The 21449-nt window shown below is 45.2% G+C and overlaps 1 protein-coding gene across 1 annotated transcript in view; it reads right to left on the bottom strand.

Annotated features, from left to right (window-relative positions):
- Positions 1-21449, bottom strand: part of Slc17a5 (solute carrier family 17 (acidic sugar transporter), member 5) — a 79984-nt gene that overhangs the window by 48959 nt on the left and 9576 nt on the right. The window contains exon 2 of the mRNA XM_013035291.1: positions 13-104. Coding sequence (XP_012890745.1) covers positions 13-104 — 92 coding nt within the window. The remainder of the gene's footprint in view (positions 1-12; positions 105-21449) is intronic.

Genomic DNA, 21449 nt, shown 5'->3' with positions numbered 1-21449 from the left:
CCCGCCGCTCACCGGCTTCGGCCTGTCCGGGAGCCTGCAGGAGAGGCGTGCTATCTGAGCTCTCCTCGTCCTCCTCGTTCGCCGCCCGACCCCGCGCCAAGGGCCTCATATCGCCTTCGGAGAGCGCCGGCGCCGGAGACTCCTCGGTGAGGAGTGCGGTAGCCAAGGGCCCCAGGCCGCCCTGGCCCGGCGAGGAGGGGCGGGAGTCCGGCGTCGGCGCCGCCCCCATCCCAGCACCGCCTCCGGCCACGTCTCGTTACCGAGGCCCCGCCCACAGGTAGGCGCGTCCACTCCACCCCTCCGCCATCTTAGGTTCGGGCAACTCCAGCGTGGGTGGAGCGGGAGGGCGGAGGGGGAAAAAGCGGAGTTCCGGACGTTCCGGAAGTTCCGACCAGGTGGGCGGTGTCGTTGATGTGTAGTCGCGCGCTCGTTGGCTGTACGCGTTTCGGCTCGCGAGTGCTCTTGGGGGAAGATCCCGCCCTCTGACGCTCTAGAGCCCGGAAGTGGGAGCTTGAACCCTTTTTATTGAGGGGCGGAAGTGGGAACTTGAAGCCCCTTTTGTTTAGGGGCGGGCTTCCACCCAGCCGGGAAAATGCACAGGTTGCATTTGCGGTCGGTACAGTCAGTCTGTGGCTAAGTCAATGTGACCGCCCGCATCCTTTGTGCCATCCTACCCCGTGACTGACGGCGTCCCTAAAATAGCTTCTGAAGTGCAGGACAGTCAACGGAAATCTGTGGACTGCAACGAGATCGCCCACTCAAAGTGGGCAGTCTCCTATTGCTCCGTCCATCAAATCCTCGGATGGATGTGTTCCTCCCGCCCCTTTCCGGGTTCTTCCTCCGATTGTTCTAGTCGCTGACTAGACTCTTAAGGAGGAGGAACTAGGGAAAAGCCAACTCTTGTCTTTTATCCGCCCTGGGCAGTGAAAACCACTTCTGTAGGGATAGAGAAGAGGTTGGATGCGGATGCCCTCCGGGGGTGTTTTTCCACAGGGAAGGTTTGCATTTCAGCCAATTGCTAGTCAGTAAACCAGGTAAGGGGGTTGGGTGAGGTTAGAGCAGAAATCCGGACCTAGGTTTTAGGTACTGAAGACAAAATGAGGATTTTTGAACGCATCCCTGACTTCCTGCTCAGTAAGGGCGAGGCAGGTTGTCAAGTTAAAACTTGAGAAGTGTAGTGGGCTGGGAAGGTGGCTCAGTGGTAGAGCGCTTGCCTTGCATGATGAGACCCGGGTTCGATTCCTCAGCACCACATAAGCAGAAAAAGCCAGAAGTGGCGCTGTGGTTCCAGTGGTAAAGTGCTCGCCTTGAGCTGAAGAGCTGAGGGACAGCGCCCAGGCCCAGAGTTCAGGCCCCATGACTGGCAAAAAAAAAAAAAAAAACTTGAGAAATGTAGGCCTTCTGTTGAGTGACAAATTGCCATTCTTGCCAGTTGAGTGGTGCACAATCACGTAGTTGAGTGGTGCACAATCACGTATTGGATCCTTTTAAAATGAGGATTAAGACTCAGCAGGTCTGGTACGGGGGTTACCTTTCTGTATCAATTTAGAGGGTGTTTGGGGCTGCGGTTTACTTTTAATTCAGTAGAGCTGGCTGCCTTCCACAATGTGGGCCTGTCTCAATCAGATGAAGGCAGAGAACAAAAACCCCTTTACCCTCCCTTTCCCACCAAACTGGGGAAATCCCCCCATTTCATTTGCACTATCAGCCCCTTAGGGTCCGCGGCATCACTCTCTTGGGTCTGATATGTGCTGACTTATATCAGTATGCTGAGGCTATACTTTATATCCTGAACTCCATCACCTCCCACTCCCCTCCTCACATTGATTCAGACATTGATTCATCAACAGGTCTAAGACTTCGTATTGTCGGCAAACTTCAGGTGACCATACTCGCTAGCAGGGTTATAAAGGATGTGGGAATAAAGATTCCAATTGTTCCGAAAGATTCCAAGCTATACAAGGTTATTTGTGTGTGTGTGTGTGTGTGTGTGTGTGTGTGTGTGTGTGTACTAGATCTTGAATTCAGGGCCCGGGCACTATCCCTTAGCTTTTTTTGTTCAAGGATGGCGTTCTACTGCTTGAGCCACAACTTCCACTTTTGGCTTTTTCGCTGGCTAATGGGAGATAAGAGTCTTGCAGATTTTCTTGCCTGGCTTGACTTTTGTAAGGGTTGGAAAACAGAGACCTTCACGTGGTTGTTCAGGCAAAAGAGAGTATTAGGAGAAACCAGAGCCTGAACTAGATGAAGGTGGACCAGGGGGCGAATTTATGGGGGAGGTGGGGAGAGATTATTTAGGGGAGAGTGAGGAGGAGGTGGGGCCACAGTGGATCCGGAAGTGACCTCAGAGCCTGGGGCACCTCCTACTGACCCCAGGTGGGCCAGTTACCTGGGTTACAGGTGTTGGGCAGGGACTTATAGGGAGGGCTACGCACATGCCCGCGGAAAGAGAACAAAGGGTGTTTTTTTTTTTTTTTTGCTGGCGTTGTCTATTTATGTGGTGCTGAGGAATCGAACCCAGTGTCTCATGCTTGCAAGGCATGCACTCTACCGCTGAGCTACCTTCCCAGCCCCGAAAAGAGAATAAAGGGAAGGGGCTATCTTTTCTGAGTGGATCTAACAACTTTCAACTTTGAGCCTTAGATCTCAGCCTCCTGAGTAGCTAGGATTACAGGCGTGAGCCACCGGCGCCCTGCTTCAGGATTAAAACAAACAAACAAACAAAAAAGTAAAATAACTTTACTCCCTTATAACAGGCATTTATTTTCTTTTTTTTTGGGTCCGGTCATGGGGCCTGAACTCTGGGCTTGAGCACTGTCCCTAAGCTCTTCAGCTCAAGGCTAGTGCTCTACCACTTGAGCCACAGCAGGCATTTATTTTCTATTTCTAAACTACAATGCAAGATTGTTGTGCATGTTATTTTTCTTCTTGTTGGTGTTGGTTAATTCCTTCCTTTACCAACTAAACTAGTACTGTTGAGCACATATGTAATCTCTAGTAGCCACATTGCAAAATATAAGAAAAAACAATAAAAGATAATTTTTAAAATAATATATCCAATTTAGTCCAGTGTATTAAAATGTTGCATTCCTTCCACATCTATTCATTATAAGATTATTGAGATACAGTTTTCCAACCTGGGGTATGATTTATATTAAAGCACATCTCCATTCTGGCCAGCCATGTTCCAAGATGGCCACAAGCCACCCTATGTCTCAGAATTCCATACTGGACAACACAGCTGTGGGTCAGTTAACTCTCTGCTCATTCCTCCAATTCCCCAAATTCTGTTTTTGATGGCCTGGGCACTGTCCTTTACCCATTTCGCTCAAGGCTGGCACTCTACTATTTCAACCAGAGCTCTACTTCTAGCTTTTTGGTGGTTAATTAGAGATAAGAGTCTCACAAACTTTCTGCCCAGACTGGCTTCAAATTGGAATCTTCAGATCTCATTCACCAGAGTAGCTAAGGAGTGAACCACTGGTGCCTGGCTTAGTAATTGTATCTTTATGTCTTTTTTTTCTTTTTTTTTGGGGGGGGGTCTGGTCGTGGGGCCTGAACTCTGGGCCTGAGCGCTGTCCTTCAGCTCTTCAGCTCAAGGCTAGCGCTCTACCACTTGAGCCACAGCGCCACTTCCGGCTTTTTTCTTTTTGCTTATGTGGTGCTGAAGAATCGAACCCAGGGCCTCATGCATGCAAGGCAAGCGCTCTACCACTGAGCCACCTTCCCAGCCCAATTCCCTTAATTTTTTCTCTCTCTCTCCTCTCTCTCTCTCTCTCTCTCTTCCCCCAACTTCCCCTGTCTTGAACTCAGTACCTGGGTTCAAGACTGAGCTTTTGTGTTCAAGACTAGCCCTCTACCACTTGAGCCACAGCTCCACTACCAGCTTTTTGGTTGAGCCTCATGGACTTTCAGGCTTGAACTGAGTTTGAAGTAGCCTCTTGAGTAGCTAGGATTATAGGTATGAGTACAATTTTGCTTACTCTTGGAAGTCATTTTAATGATAAATGTATAGCATAACGAGATTGTTAGTTTCTACTTACAAATTATATGACACTTTCTTAACCAGTTTTCCTTTTATTTATTTAACATAGGAGAGCTGAAAAGTAGCCATGCTAAAAATAACAGCAAAAGGATAGAACTAGCATTGCTTCTTTCAAAGCCTAGCAGAAACTGATACAGAAAACTTAAACACACTGAAAAATTTATGAAGACATACAATGTTCTCTCTTTGACTTCAGAGAAGTTTAAGTGAATCATTTTTAGCACCTTCAGGGTATCAGTGCACAGATATTATATCAGATAGGAGAATCACACAGAACCTTGGAAGTCTGGTGACCTTCAGAAGTCAGCTAAAAGTGCAGACAGCAACGCAAAACTGGACGACTCAGGAAGATTAGAAGATTATGGCTCAAAGCTGTTCTAAGCAGCATGTGATACTGAAGTGTAGCTGAGTCAGACCTTCCTGACAGTCCTTTTTGATTAGAACTCTTTCTACATAGACAGATGCATATTTTATGATCCAGGAAAGGCTTAGTAGCTTAGAAACTATTAGTTATTTTATAACAGAATAACAGAAAGAATAGACATACACACACATTTTTTGTGCTGGTACTGGGCTTGAACTCAGGCATGGGTGCTGTCCCTTGGTTTTTTGCTCAAGGCTGGCACTCTACCCACTTGAGCCACAGCCTACTTCTGGTTTGTTTGTTATGGTGGGAAATTGAAGATAAGAGTATTACCAACTTTCCTGCCTACAATCCTCAGGTCCCAGCTTCCTGAATAGCTAGGATTATAGGCATAAGACACTGGTCCCTAGATTAGTCTTTCTTTCTTTTTTTCTTTCTTTCTTTCTCTCTCTCTTTTTTCTGAGGAATTTCTTTTTTATTTATTTATTGTTTTTGGTCCGGTCATGGGGCCTGAACTCTGGGCCTGAGCACTGTCCCTCAGCTCTTCAGCTCAAGGCTAGTGCCCTACCACTTAAGCTTCCGGCTTTTTTCTTTTTTCTTATGTGGTGCTGAGGAATCGAACCCAGGGCCTCAGGCATGCAAGGCAAGCGCTCTACCACTGAGCCAACTTCCCAGCCCCTCTTTTTTATTTTTTATTATATATGTTTTTTATTGTAAAGATACTGTACAGAGGGGTTACAGTTACATGAGTAAGGTAATGAGTACATTTCCTATCGAGCATTGTTACTTCTTCCTTTATTTTTCCCCTTCCATCCCTTCCCTCCTCTTTCCTTTCCCTCCCTCCCTCCCTCCCTCCCTCCCTCCCTTCCTTCCTTCCTTCCTTCCTTCCTTCCTTCCTTCCTTCCTTCCTTCCTTCCTTCGTTCCTTCCTTCCTTTTTGTCTCTTTGGTATCCCTTACATGTTTTAGATGTGGTTTTCTTTTTGTACACTTTTACTGGTTTCTATCAAGTGATGGGACTAGAAAAGTCTTTAACATCTATTAAAAATGCCTATTTTGAGGATTATTAGATGCACATTAAAAACATTTTGAAAATGTGGTTTTATTTATTTGCTGGTCCAGGGCACTGTCTCAAGACTAGCACTCTACCACTTAAGCCACAGGTCCAGTTTTGGCTTTTTTTTTTTTTTTGGTCGCCGTGGGGCTTGAACTCTGGGCCTAGGCGCTGTCCCTCAGCTCTTCAGCTCAAGGCGAGCCCTCTACCACTTGAGCTACAGCGCCACTTCCGGTTTTCTGGTGGTTTATTGGAGATAGGAGTCTCACGGTCTCTCCTGCCTGGGCTGGCTTTGAACGGCGATCCTCAGATCTCAGCCTCCTGAGTAGCTAGGATTACAGGCGTGAGCCACCAGCGCCCCGCTCAGTTTTGGCTTTTTGCGGTTAATTGGAGATAAGAATCTCACTGTTTCCTGCCTGGGCAGGCTTTGTTTTTTTTTGTTTTTGTTATCAATTCCTGGGCAGGCTTTGAACCATGATCCTCAGATGTCAGCCTCTTGAGTAGCTAGGATTACAGGTGAGCTTGGCTGAAAATACAATTGTATGACATTTTTTCAGGTAGATTCAAAGGACTTCTATCAGGACTTCCTAGTTTACAGTTGATATTTTGGTCATATCTGTCTGTGGCTCATGCCTGTAATCTTAGCTATTCAGAAGGCTGAGACCTGAGAATTGTAGGCAGAAAAGTCTCTAAGACTCTTATCTTCAATTTCCCACCATAACAAACAATCAGAAGTAGGTTGTGGCTCAGGTGAGTAGAGTGCCAGCCTTGAGCAAAAAACCAAGGGACAGCACCCATGCCTGAGTTCAAGCCCAGTACTGGCACACAAAAAAAATTATGTGTGTGTGTGTGTGTGTGTGTGTGTATGTGTGTGTGTGTGTGTGTGTGTATCCTTTCTGTTATTCTATTGTAGAATGTCAAATAGTTCCTAAGCCACTAAGCCTTTCCTGAATCAGATGTGATTCCTATCCCTCAAGGTAAAGATTAAAAAAATAATAAAATGAGGATTTAGTATTTCTGGCTCAGTAATTTTGGTGTGTGGGGCCAGTCCTGGTGCTTGAACTCAGGGCTTTTGTTCTCAAGACTATCACTCTACCATTTGAACCACAGCTCTACTTTCAGCTTTTTGGTGCTTAATTGGAGATAAGAGTCTCATGGACTTTCCTTCCCTGAGCTGATTCTGAACCTAGATTCTTAGATCTCAGCATCTTAGTGCCTAGGATTACCGGAATGAGCCATCAGCATCCAGCTTCAGTAATCTTCTTAATTTTAGTGCTTAAAAAAAAAAGATTGGGCTGGGAAGATGGCTCAGTGGTAGAGCGCTTGCCTTGCATGCCTGAGGCCCTGGGTTTGATTCCTCAGCACCACATAAACAAAAAGAAAAAAGCCGGAAGTGGCACTGTGGCTCAAGTGGTAGAGTGCTAGTCTTGAGCTGAAGAGCTGAGGGACAGCGCCCAGGCCCAGAGTTCAGGCCCCACGACTGGACCCCCCCCCCAAAAAAAAAGATTAATTTGTTTTTTGTCGGTCATGGAGCTTGAACTCAGGGCCTGTGGCACTGTCCCTGAACTTTTTTTTTTTGGTCCGGTCGTGGGCCTGGGCACTGTCCCTCAGCTCTTTAGCTCTACCACTTGAGCCACAGCACCACTTCCAGGTTTTTTTCTTTTTTGTTTATGTGGTGCTGAGGAATCGAACCCAGGGCCTCAGGCATGCAAGGCAAGCGCTCTAACACTGAGCCAACTTCCCAGCCCTCCCTGAACTTTTGCTCAAGGTTAGCACTCTACCCCCTTGAGTTACAGCACCACTTCCGGCTTTTTCTGTTAATGTGGTACTAAGGAATTGAATCCAGGGCTTCATGTATGCTAGGTAAGCACTCTACCACTAAGCCACATTCCCAGCCCCCATAACTCTTTTTTTGGTCAGTCGTAGGGCTTGAAGTCTGGGCCTGGGCACTGTCTCTGAGCATTTCAGCTCAAGGCTAGTGCTCTACTACTTGAGGCACAGCGCCACTTCTGGTTTTCTGGTGGTTAATTGGAGATAAGAGTCTTACAGGTGTTCCTACTCTAGCTGGCTCTGAACTGCCATTCTCCGATCTCAGCCTCCTGAGTAGCTAGGATTACAAGTGTGAGCCATCGGTACCTGGCCTCAATGAAACTCATATCCAATTAAGCACACACAAAAGGAGGAAAGTGGAGCTGTGGCTCAAGTGCTGGGGTGCTAGTCCTGAGCAGAAAAGCTCAGAAACAGCACCCAGTCCCTGAGTTCAAGCTCAAGGACTGGCATTGCCCCCGCCATCCCCCTCACTACAAAAATCAGTGGCTTGTTACCCCATTATTCAGACACTGTGTACATCAGCTGGCCTGTCCCACAATGTAACTCAAGCCATTCCCACCAATGGAAGGAAAGCTGACCTCAAGATCTATAGGAAAGACAGGCATGTTTTGAGCCTCACTACAGCTTGTGCTTAACATTAAAAAAAAGTCAAGGGATTTTGTTTGCATAGCAGCCCGCTGCAGCTCAACACTAAGACATTCTAGCATCCAGCTGGGCCTGGTGCTTTAGCTTACTTCACTTTTGTACTTAATGCTGGTACTCTACGACTTGAGCCATGTCTCCACTTCTGGCTTTTTGCTGGTAAATTGGAGATAAGAGTCTCTTGAAATTGCCTGCCTGAGTTGGTTTCATGTCTTTTTTTTTTTTTTTTTTTGGTCGTGGGGCCTGAACTCTGGGCCTGGGCGCTGTCCCTCAGCTCTTCAGCTCAAGGCTAGCACTCTACCACTTGAGCCACAGTGCCACTTTCGGCTTTTTTCTTTTTGCTTATGTGGTGCTGAGGAATTGAACCCAGGGCCTCAGGCATGCAAGGCAAGTGCTCTACCACTGAGCCACCTTCCCAGCCCTGGCTTCATGTCTTGATCCTCAGATCTCAGCTTCCAGACTGGCTGGGAGCCAGCAATAACTGGACATCAATGTTGATGATGTTACTATCAGGCTTCCAGCCAACCAGGCACAGTTCCCCAGGTTTGTCAAGTGACCTGAAAGGCTTGCATTAACCTCAGATTGGCTAACAAGAAATCATGTACAGTGATCTGCCAATGATAATGAGATTCTCTGGTCAGCCTGTAAGATCCCATGGTCCTGAGTGGTAGCATGATTGGAGTTCTCTGGGTCCCAGGCCCCTTGTTTCTTGGGTGTATGGAGCCATGCCAAGTGACAGAAGCACCAACACTTGACAGTTGATTTCTTAGATTCCTCTACTCTTGCTAAAGGCCATGATCTTCATAGGGTACATGAAGGTCAGATAGGCTGGGATTTTGAACCGACTGAACTGACATGGATAGCTTGCCTTGAAGTACCTGATTTTGGCATTTCCTGAAGACATTTTACTACCAGCAATTTAGACTCAGAAGCCCCCAAGACAGAAATCACTGCAATCAGGGAAAAAGAAGGTGCCTGTTTGGACAATCTTGATGATACAAGATTTAAATTAGTAATTATGTCCTCAAATTTTAGGGAGCTTTTTGAACTTTCTGTCAGATCAAGGAAAAATTGAAGAAAGGAAAATCTTTTCTGTTGTGTATCAAGCCAGTATATATAAAAATAATTCCAAGAAAATGAATCTGGGTCTCCAGAAAGTAGATTTTAGAAGTTCATTTCAGCATTTCATTTCCTTGAATTGAACAGATAGTCCTCAAAGTTGTTTATATGACTAAGAAATACACAAAGAGATGTACACTATCCATATTTATAAAGGAAATGCTAATTGAAATCTCACTGGGATCCCATTGTACCCCAGTCAAAATGGCTATCATCAGGAAAGAAGTGAAAACCAATGCTGGCAAAGGTGTGGGGAAAAAGGGACACATATACTGTTGGTGGGAGTATAAATTGATGCAACCACTATGGAAGCAAAAATGGAGGTTTCTTAAAATCTAAAGTAGCCATTCCAGGGGCTGGGAAAGTGGCTCAGTGGTAGAGTGCTTGCCTTGCATGCATGAGGCCCAGGGTTCGATTCCTCAATACCACATAAGCAAAAAGAAAAAAGCTGAAGTGGCTCTGTGGCTCAAGTGGTAGAGCACTAGCCTTGAGCTGAAGAGCTGAGGGACAGTGCCTCGGCCCAGAGTTCAAGCCCCACAACCAAAAAAAAAAAGAGTAAAAAAAAAAGATAAAGTAGAACTGTTGTGTGATTCTGCTATACAACTCCAATGTGTACATCTGAAGGATGTATGTATATCACCATAGAGTCGAGATACTTGAACATCTGTATTTATAGCAGCACTAATCACAATAGCCAAGCTATGCTAGCTACAAACTATGGAATCAGAATGGTGAATGGGCAAAGAAAATGTGGAATGTGTGTGTGTGTGTGTGTGTATATATATATATATATATATATATATATATCACATATACCACACATATATAATCACAGATTTTCTTTCATATGTGGAATCTAGCCCTAAAATATGAAGGACAAAACATATAAAAGGTTCTTTTTGGGGGATGGAGGGCAAAAGAAGAGGGTATAGGGAAATGAGTATGGTGGAAGTATTTTATGTACACATATGCAGCTAGAAAAATTAGGCTTACCAGAGCTTCAACTCTGCTTTTTGATGGTAATTCCAAGATGAAGTCTGCATATTTCTGGATTGGCCTTGAACCATAGATCTCAGGATTTCAGCCTCCTACGTAGCTTGATTATAGATGTGAGTCAGTGATGCCTGTTATGGTTTCTAGATATGGCTGTGATGATTTTCTCTTTTTCAAAATTGTAATGTTTTAAAATTTAATGTCTCTATCATCTGTAAACTAGGATTAATGTTTGGTTTTAGTTTTTTATTTATTTATTTTTGTCAGTTGTGAGGCTTGAATTCTGTGCCCAGGCTGGCTTGGAACCTCGATCCTCAGATCTCAGCCTCCTGAGTAGCTGGGATTACAGATGTGAGCCACTGGTGCCTGGCTTAAATTTTTTCTTTTTATTGTTATTATAAAGGTGATGTACAGAGGGGTTACAGTTACATAAGTCAGGTATTGGTTTGAGTTTAATAGCTACCCTGTCTATTCTTCTTCTGGTTCTTCATGCCAGGCTTTTTGTTTCATTTAGTCCACATGGCTTTCTCATTCAGACAAGGACATAAACAGTAAGTAGTGGGATCTTAAAATACTGTAAAATACTGTCTTCTCAGGGTCATTAATTGGAAAGTTAGTCCACTGCCTGGAGCATTGCAGTGTTCCATGAATGATCTTCTCCAAGACCCGGAGGAAGGAAGAACTTCTTCAAGTGGATTCTCCTCTCCTCCCTCTTGTCCTTAAATATGTAAGATCCATTTGTTCACGAGCATTATCTTACAGTAAATCTATATCAATATGTCATTTCAAGTCAACAACAAGTGAAAACCTTTTCTGGCCTAAATATAAAACAAACAAAACCCAAACAAAATCTCCAATATGGTGAACTTGGCGCCTGTGGTTCACATCTGTAATCCTAGCCACTCAGGAAGCTGAGAGCTGATGATTATGGTTTGAAGCCACCCTCTGTCAGAAAACCCATGAGACCCTTATTTACAATTAACAACAAAAAGCCAGATGTGGAGATGTGGCTCAAGTGGTAGAGCGCTAGTCTTGAGTGAAAAAGCTCAGAGATAGTGCCTAGGCCCTAGCCCCAGTACTGACACAAACAAAATGAAAGAAAATAAAACAAAAGCCAGTACATTCCAATCACAGCACCAGATATGCAAATCAGAGATGACCATCCTCGTGTGATTTGCCTTTTAGTGCCTGTGAAGGAGAGGTGAGGCTGTGACACATCCCTCCCGTGGATGGCTTTGTATATACAGCTCTCCAAATGTACAGCTTGGACCTGACATTGCTTCTTGGTGTCAACCCTGAATCTGGGGCCTGGTGGCTTTGTCTCCACAGATGCTGCCTTGGAGACACCTAAGTTGAGAGTTTTTTTTTTTGTCAGTCCTAGGGCTTGAACTCAGGGCCTAGACACTGTCACTGAGCTTCTTTTGCTCAAAGCTAGCACTCTACCATTTGAGCCACAGTGCCACTTCTGGCCTTCTCTGTTAGGTGGTACTAAGGAATCGAACCTAGGGCTTCATGCATGCTAGGCAAGCAATGAGTACATTTCTTTTTGGAACATGTCACCCCTTCCTTTGTTCTCTCCAGTTTTTCCCTCCTTGTTCCCACCACACGTTGTATAGTTCATTTTCAACATAGTGTCCAGTGAGAACCACTGCTGCGTTTGTCCTTTGTCCCTCAATCTTCATATTTTTTTTTTGGGTCCGGTCATGGAGCCTAAACTCTGGGCCTGGGCACTGTCCCTCAGCTCTTCAGCTCAAGGCTAACACTCTACCACTTGAGCCACAGAGCCACTTCCAGCTTTTTTTTTTCTGTTTATGTGGTGCTGAGGAATCGAACCCAGGGCCTCAGGCATGCAAGGCAAGTGCTCTACCACTGAGCCACCTTCCCAGCCCAATCTTCATGTTTTATCGAATGAAATTAAATTTATTTTTTTCCACAGCAAGGTCTACAATGATAAATATAAGGCTGCTTATGATCAGGTGGTAATTCTAAAATCCCTATGCATGTGCTCTCTCTCTTTCTCTGTCTCTTTCTCTCTGTCGGTCTCTGTCCCTGTCTCAGTCTCTGTCTCTGTCTCTCTGTCTCTGTCTCTGTCTCTCCCTCTCTGGTGTCATCCTAGCTTTCTATAACATTGAGCTGACCATCAAACTGGATGCTGGATACCTGGGCTTAAACTCAGTGCTGTGCTTATATTATAGATGGATCATTGATGGACTGTTTTAGGGACTTAAAAAGTACATTTTTATCACCTTTAGGTATTGTACAAAGGGGTTACAATTCAACTTGTTAGCTTATGAATGCAAATCATCTTGATCAGTATCACCCCGTTCATCATTCTCCTGCATTCCTGTGTTTGACAGGTGATACACCACACAGTTAACCCCCCAGCCACATCACTAATGTTTAAGCAAGGGAATTAAGCAGTGATCCCAGATCGACTCCTAGTTATATAATAAACACAGAAATTGCATTTCTGTATCATGGGGATATGTTCTTGGGAGAAGAACTTTGAAAGAACTTTTATCAATATCTGAATTACCTCTGTTCTGTATGTCTGTGTCTCCACATTTCAACTCATGTTGGGATCTAATTTCGGTGCAATGGAGGTTGGAGATGATTGGGATTAAGTTACAAGGACAGAGCTCTCAGGAACGAAGTTAGTGCACCTGTAAATGAGGCTCCAGAGATCTGCCTGTCCCTTCTACCACAAGACAGGACGAGAAGACACTACCTACCTTAGGAAAGAAGTCTTCACCAGAAATGGCATGTACCAAAGCCTTGATCTTGGACTTCTGACAGCCCCTGAACTAACTGAGAGAATCAATCCTGTGTTCATAAGACATCCAGGCTGTTACAGTAATCTTAATGGACTAAATCTAAATACATTGTTGCAGGATGTCCACTGCTCCTTTCCTCTTGGTAACACGGTGCACCACCATCTATAACCACCAGATGGCAGGCTGGTCCAGATGGCTGCTGTGGGAGAACATGGACAATATTCAGAATACAATTCAAGCCTCTCTTTATGGACCTAAAATCTCTGTTACGGTTCCTTTTCATGTCTTTTTTAAGACCCTCAAGCCCAACCCCTTTTTAGATAATGGACTTTTGAATGTTATCCCAGGGGCCTCTAGATAGACATCTAGAACTTAGAGAGGCCACAGTATGAAATTTCAAATACTTTCTGAAAGCTCATGTACTTATTTAACAAAGATTCAAAAACACACTGAAGAGTCCAGGTGTAGTAACAGGAATAATAAAGAATTTATTAGCCAGGTGTTGGTGGCTCACTTGTAATCTTAGCTAGTCAGGAGGCTGAGATCTGAAGATCACAGTTTGAGGCCAGCCTGGGCAGGAAAGTCCTTGAAACTCTTATCTCCAATTAACCAGCAAAAAAAGGGCAGAACTGGAGTGTGGCTCAAGTGTTAGAGCGCCAGCTTGAGTGAAAAAGTCAAGTGAGAACTCAAGTCCCTGAGTTCAAATCCCACTGTCAGGAAAAAGCACAGATGGATTAAAATAATGTAGGAAACTAAACTTTAAGACTACTTTGATGAAAAGATAGGAACTTATCTCTGACTCTGTAGCTAGAAGAGATTTTCTTTTTAAAACATACAAAGCAGAACCAGGTGCTGGTGGCTCACACCTGTAATCCCAACTACTCAGGAGGCTGGGCAAGAAAGTACCTGAGACATTCCCCCCACCCCCCTTCAAAACCTGTAAAAGGAGAAAGTGAGATAAGATTTGTTGGGAAAATGGGGAGAGAACGAAACAGTAACAGGCCAGACTGGAACCTCAGCAGGCGAGGGCTGTTTATTGAGGAACAAAGAGGGGTGCAGAACTTCCCATGGGATTAGAGGTTGTGCAAGGGACTGGATTTTGGGGTGGGCTTATATAGGGCTTAACAAGGAAGTTGATAATAAACAATAGGCTATGGTCTCCTTGGGATCAAGGGCGATGTCCTTGGCCAGGCCCACAGTGGAAGCAGGGTGTGGGGGGAAGCTGGGTGTGGGGGCCATTGTCTCCTTGGGCCAAAGTCGGAATGACCTGCCTGTGGACAAGCACATGTACACACACCTGCTGCTTTGCTTGACCCTGGGGAATAAGGCAGGACTCAATCCTTCCTATTCCATTTTTAGATACATAAAAAGATTGGGCCTAGAGGGGAGAGGCAGATCCTACAAATAGAGTCTGTCAGATACATAAAAAAGCTGGACTGAAGGGAGACGGGGAAAGGGGTCGGCTGTTGTCTTTCTGGCTACTTCCTGCTGACATGGGGGTGTCAAGGAGTCACTGAGACTGGCGTCTTCAGCGTCCAGGTCAGTGCTGGGCAGGACAGAGCAGTGAACTGAAGTTTGGTGCACAGAGTATGTGTGCGCACCTGTGAAGACATGCATTAAACCCAGTGTTAAGGCCAGTCTGAGGGAGGAGTCCTTTCAATGCACACCTCTAGCTGATTATTATTCAGCAAAAGTGAGGGTCCAGTGCTGTCACGTCTTCTGATTTTTTTTTTTTTTGGTCGGTTGTGGTGTTGGTTGTGGGGCTTGAACTCTGGGCCTGGGCACTGTCCCTCAACTCTTCAGCTCAAGGCTAGTGCTCTACCACTTGAGCCACAGCACCACTTCTGGTTTTCTGAGTGGTTTATTGGAGGTAAGAGTCTCATGGATTTTCCTGCCCAGGCTGGCTTTGAATCACCATCCTCAGATCTCAGCCTCCTGAGTAGCTAGGATTACAGTCATAAGCCACCAGCACCCAGTGAAACCAGTTAATTTTTTTTTTTTTGGGGGGGGTCTGTTCATGGGGCCTGAACTCTGGGCTTGGGTGCTGTCCCTCAGCTCTTCAGCTCAAGGCTAGTGCTCTACCACTTGAGTCACAGCGCCACTTCCATCTTTTTTCTTTTTTCTTATGTGGTGCTGAGGAATTGAACCCAGGGCCTTATGCAAGGCAAGCGCTCTACCACTGAGCCACCTTCCCAGCCCGAAACCAGTTAATTTTTATGTGCTCTTAGCCGGGTTAATATTTTCTTGGCATTGGGCTAGCTAGGGCAAGCATATATATAGCTTACCAGTTTAAAGACTCTGCTGTACTATGTGGCAATTAAGTGGAAATTGCAAACAGCTTATAAAAATTACTCTGAGTATTGCATTTACACAGCTGATTATAGTGTCAAAGTGACTTGCTCATCTCTAAGTTTTGTATCTCTGCACCTGTAAACGACACATCTCATGGCTTTTCTCAAAATGATTGGTTTTTCTCAAAGAGATTAGGAGTGATGTTGAACTGGGCACCAGTGGCTCATGCCCATAATCCTAGTGATGTAGGAGGCTGAAATCTGAGATGATTCGGTGTCAGTCTGAACAGAAAAGTCTCTAAGATTCTTACTTCTAATCAACCAGTGAAAAACCAGGCCAGAGGTTTGGCTTATGTGGTAGAGCACCAGCTATAAGCAGAAAAAGCTGAGCAAGTGAGGCCCTGAGTTTAAGTTCCCAAACTATTCCAACCCCCCACCACACACACACACACAAAATGATGCTGAGCTACTCATGGCTAGAGTGGAACCCCTTTAGAATGCAGGGGAAAGTTCCCTCTGTTGCTGGTTATCAGATAACCTCATCTTCAGGTGTACACAGAGTTCAGCTGCTTAACAGCTTACCTTACCTACTCTAGTGCTCTCCATCTTGTTCATGCAGATTCCTCAGAATCACATTGCTGACTTCCCTTACGGACATGTTAGAGTACTGGGTTTCCCGAGACTGCACTGCTTCCACTATGCTATAGGAAGTTAGCTGGATATCCCTCCTTGTAGAAGTGCTCATCATAGAGAGCTCTCTTCCTAAAGTCAGCATTCATAGACAAGCTCTTTCATAATAATATGTGTGTACTATCTTTATGTGCTGAACCCTCCTCCACACTAGTTCCTTACCACCATCCTGTGAGTTCATTCTTCCAGAGTTTTGGCTAGAGTCTACTGCAAGCTAACAATAAGTGGTTTTTCTTTACCCTGCTGTTTATCCTCTCCTCTTGTGTGTGATTACTACAAGGCCGCTTCTCAGAGAAGTTGACTTTGTTCACACAGGTGGATGGGGTTGGTGAGGTTCTAGGTAGCAGAAGAAACATTACGTACAGATGTGAGTTCCATGAGACTTTTATCTCCACTTAACTACCAAAAAATCTTGAATTACAAGGATGGGAAGGTGGCTTGCCTTGCATGCATGAGGCTCTGGGTTTGATTCCTCAGCACCACATAAGCAGAAAAAGCCAGAAGAGGGGCTGTGGCTCAAGTGGTAGAGTGCTAGCCTTGAGTAGAAGAGCTGAGGGACAGTGCCCAGGCCCAGAGTTCAAGCCCCACGACTGACAAAAAATAAACAAACAAAAACCTTGAAGTACATTTATGGCTGGGCAGGAAAGTCCATGAGACTCTTATCTCCAATAAACCACCAGAAAACGAGAAGTGGTGCTGTGGCTCAAGTGGTAGAGCACTAGCCTTGAGCTGAAGAGCTGAGGGATAGCACCCAGGCCCAGAGTTCAAGTCCCATAATTGACAGAAAAAAAAAAAAAAACAACTTAAGAACTATGTCCAAGCCCTGAGTTTAAGCCCTAGGACTGGCACACAAAAAAGTTTGCTACATTTTCTGGTCATAATTAAAAACTGTAGCACAAAGGACAGAATAAATAAAAGCGAGAAACAGAGGAAGACTAACATATTAAAGTAACATTTTAGAATCTAGAACGTATATATTTTCTACAAATGAATAAGGGAAAAGACAACACAAATGGGGCAAAAGTTCTCATGAACTGATTTATAGGGATGAAAATTGAATGGCACGTTACCTAGACATGACCTTACTAGTAAAAGTATTATTGGAAGAATGACAGTTCCAGACACATGATTCCAAGCATCGATGAGAGCCAAGAATAAGAATAGAGGAATCAAGAAAGAGGAGTTCAACTTGTTATCTAACTCCTAGTCTTTAAATTAAAAAAACAACAAAGCAGCTAGGTGCTGGTGGCTTACACCTGAAATCCTAGCTACTCAGGAGGCTGAGATCTAAGGATTGTGCTTCAAAGCCAGCCTAGGCAGGAAAGTCTGTAAGACTCTTATCTCCAATTAACGACCAGAAAACCGGAAGTGGTGTGTGGCTCAAGTGGTAGGGCGCTAGCCTTGAGCTGAAGAGCTGAGGGACAGCGCCCAGGCCCAGAGTTCAAGCTCCATGATTGACAAAACAACAACAACAACAAAATAATGAAGGAACAAATCCAAACACAAAAGCTTGTTAGGATCTGGATGTCAGTAGTTCATGCCTGTAATCCTAGCTACTGCGGAGCTTGAGATCTGAGGATTGAAGTTAGAAGCCAGCCTGGGTAGGAAAGTCTGTGAGACTTTTATCTCCAATTAACCAGCGAAAAGAGCCAAAGTGGAGCTGTGGCTCACATGGTAGAGTGCCTTCTTTGATCAAAAAAGCTAAGGGACAGCACCCAAGCTGTTCAAGCCTCAGTCCTGGCACACAAAAACACAAAGCCTCTCATAAGACTTTCCTCAATGCTGCTCACATTGTTTTAGATGCAGCACACTGATGTCACCATCCCTGAGCCAGAGAGAGGAAGGGACCAGCTGAAGTAATGGAGAACTTCCTTCCCTGATGGCTTTACCCAGATCATTGCTGAGGAAAGCACGGCCCCTACATATGCAGGAGCGCCTGGGAGTTGTTCTTCTAGGCTGTATCCCAACTTGACAGGCAAGGGGCCTTGTGTTTACCTTTCAGCAGGATTTCTGCTATTCCCTGATCTCATCCAGAACTTCTGCAACTCTGGCTACTATAGGCATACTGGCTACAGGACTCAATTCCTCCTTTCTTGGCAAGATGGGATAGGAATTTGGAACAAAGGACCCGGTGGTGCCCAGTATCTATAGGTTGGCAACATACAGTAACAATTGCTTCAGTAAGTGAAAGAAACATCTGAAACAATGTCCTTGTGATTCCTTCCTCCCTCCCTCCCTCCTTCCCTCCCTCCCTCCCTTCCTTTCTTCCATCCCTCCCTCCTTCCCTCCCTCCCTTCCTTCCTCCCTCTTCCTCTTTCTCCTTTTTTCCCTTTCTCTCCTTCCCTCTACCCTCTCTCAATACTGGAGCTGGAACTTGAGGCCTGGGTGCTCTCCATTAGCTTTTTCACTCAAGGTTGATGCTCTACCACTTGGGCCACAGCTCCACCTTTTTTTGGCCAGTCCTAGAGCTTGAACTCAGGGCTTGGGCACTCTCCCTGAGCTTCTTTTGCTCAAGGCTAGCACTATCATAACCTACTAGGGAGCCATAACCCTACTTCTGGCTTTTTCTGTATATGTGGTACTGAAGTATCAAACCCAGGGCTTCATGCATGCTAAGCAGCCACTCTACCACTGAGCCACCTTCCCAGCCCCTGCTTTGGCTTTTTGCTGGTTAATTGGAGATAAGAGTCTCATGGACTTTCCTACCTGAGCTCGCTTTGAACCGCAATCCTCAGAGGTCAGCCTCCTGAGTAGCTACAATTATAGGCATGAGCCACCAGCCCTGCTCTAACAGTTGTTAAAAAATGGTTTTTTCAAGATTTTCTACAAAAAGATCATGTCATTTGCAGAGCAAATGTAACTCCCTTTTCAATTTCAATGCCTTTAATTTCTTTTTCTTGACTAATTGCACTGGCTAGTACTATCAGTATTATATGGAACTAAAGTGGTAAAACTGGACCTGTTTCACTTGTTCTTAGAGGAAGAATTTTCAATTTTTCATCATTGAGCATAATGTTAGTTGTGGAGTTATTTATGTACAATCTTTATTATAATGTGGTATATTCCTTGTGTACTTTTGTCAAGAATTTTTTTTTGTCATGGGAAGATGTTGAAATTAAAAAAAAAATATTGGCTGGGTGCTGGTGGCTCAGGTCTGTAATCCTAGCTACTCAAGGAGGCTGAGATCTGAGGATCCAATGAGGTTCAAAGGCAGCTGGGGTAGAAAAGTCTATGAGATTCGTATAGCCAACTAAGTATCCAAAAAAAAAAAAAAGTGGGAAGTGACGCAAGTGGTAGAGTTCAAGCCCCAGGTACGGCCAATATATATTTATTTATTTGTGCCAGTATTGGGGCTTGAACTCAGGGCCCAGCGGTGCTTTTGCTCAGTTCTTTTGCTAAAGGCTGGGGCTCTACCTCTTGAGCTACAACTCTACTTCTGGATTTACTGATTTGCTTATGTTGAACCATTCTTGCATTTCAATATTAAATTCTGTCCCCCTCCTCCTCCTCCTCCTTCAGTTGGTTGTGGGTCTTGAACTCTGGACCTGGGTGCTGTCCCTCAGCTCTTCAGCTCAAGGCTAGCGCTCTACCACTTGAGCCACAGCACCGCTTCCAGTTTTCTGAATGGTTTATTGGAGATAAGAGTTTCATGGTCTTTCCTGCCTGGGCTGGCTTTGAAGCATGATCCTCAGATCTCAGCCTCCTGAGTGGCTAGGATTACAGGAGTGAGCCACCAGCACATGGCATGGCACATGATTTTATTAAGGTGTAACTGAATTTAGTTAACTAGATATTTTTTAAAATTTGGGTCCATTCTGGCGATTGAACTCATGGTCTTGGCACTGTCCTTGATTTTTTTTTTCTGAAGGCTGGCGCTCTACCACTTGACCCACAACTTGTTACTGGTTAATTGGTGATGAAAGTTTCACAGCCTTTCTTGCCTGGGCTGTCTTTGAAGCACAAGCCTCAAATCTCAGCCTCCTAAGTAGCTAGGGTGATAAGCATGGACCACTGATGGCCAGCCTGTTCCTGGAAATTCTTTTTTTTTGTCGGTCGTGGGCTTGAACTCAGGGCCTGGGCACTGTCCCTCAGCTCTTCAGCTCAAGGCGAGCCGTCTACCACTTGAGCTACAGTGCCACTTCCCAGCCTATACCTTTATCCTTTTTTTAAATTTTTATTTTTTGCTGGTCCTGGGGCTTGAACTCAGGGCTTGGGCGCTGTCCCTGCACCTGTTTGAGCTCAAGGCTAGTGCTCCACAACTTGAGCCACAGTGCCACTTCCAGCTTTTTCTGAGGAGCTTATTAGAGACGAGTGTCTCAGGGACTTTCCTGCCCAGGCTGGCTTCAAACTGCAATCTTCATATCTAAGCTCCTGAGTAGCTAGGATTACAGGCTTATATAATTATTATTGTTTTCTGAATGAAGGGTGCCCTGAAACCTGGGTTCTCTTGGAAAGCCCTGCATTTGGGATCACAGGGCTGGGCCTTGACTTGAAGTCTGGTGCCAGGCTCATCTTGAGGTTTATGGATGGACCTGTTGGGGTGAGGCTGGTTTGTACTGTGGGTGTGTAGACAGGGCAAGTGTGGAGCTTAGGGCTTGGAAATGGCCCAGACTGGGGTTTTCTGGCATGGGTGTGATGCTGAGCGCTGTGGCAAAGATGGTCCTCACTTCCTTCTCCTTCCTCCACCTAGCCACCTGTCTATCCTGGGCTGAGAGAGGTAGGTTTTGGGGATGGATAATTTGAGTAGTATGAGATTGTACTTTCCTTTTCCTTCAATATGCCTTTTTTTTTTCTCTCTCATGTTTTTAAGCGTGTGCCAGTACTAGGGCTTGAACTGAGGGTCTTGCACTTTTTTATTTTTTATTTTTTTTTTAGTTGTTGTTGGTTGTGGGGCCTGAACTCTGGGCCTGGGCGCTGTCCCTCAGCTCTTCAGCTCAAGGCTAGCGCTCTACCACTTGAGCCACAGCGCCACTTCTGTTTTTCCTAGTTGCCACACCACCTCCTGCGGAGTCTGCGTGAGAGATCGTGTTAGACAAAGAGCTTCAAGGAAGCATGCCTGCAGGAAGGGGGTGTTGGTTCAAGGCTTCCCATACACTTGGCTGCACCTTTATAGCCTCTACCTTTATTCTTACTATATTCTTCTTGGCTGTACATTCATTGCCTTCATTCTCGTTTTGGCTATTTTGCTATTGATCCACGAACAGAGCATGTTCTATTTTTCCAGTCCAATAGAGACGGCTTCTCTAAGTAATAAAGACTAAGACCAAAGATTAAATGTGGGCAATGCCACAATCAATCTATCATCTGATGTGAAGCTGCCTCCAGAAACTCCTACAACTTCACAAGCCGTTTTGCGGCTCACACATAGTAAATATAGAGACTTAAAATTTCCAGATATGTCCAACAGACAAAATCAATGAATAAAACTAAGTTAGAAAGAGTTATCCCAGGGGCTGGGCAGGTGGCTCAGTGGTAGAGCGCTTGCCTTGCATGCCTGAGGCCCTGGGTTCGATTCCTTAGCACCACATACGCAAAAAAAGAAAAATCCGGAAGTGGTGCTATGACTCAAGTGGTAGAGCGCTAGCCTTGAGCTGAAGAGCTGAGGGACAGCGCCCAGGCCCAGAGTTCAGGCCCCACGGCTAGACCCCC

This window comes from Dipodomys ordii, unplaced genomic scaffold (assembly GCF_000151885.1).
Source record: "Dipodomys ordii isolate 6190 unplaced genomic scaffold, Dord_2.0 Scaffold208, whole genome shotgun sequence".
NCBI classification, from domain to species: Eukaryota; Metazoa; Chordata; class Mammalia; order Rodentia; family Heteromyidae; genus Dipodomys; species Dipodomys ordii.
The sequence above is the reverse complement of the archived record's forward strand: the minus strand, read 5'-3'. Positions and strand labels throughout refer to the sequence as shown.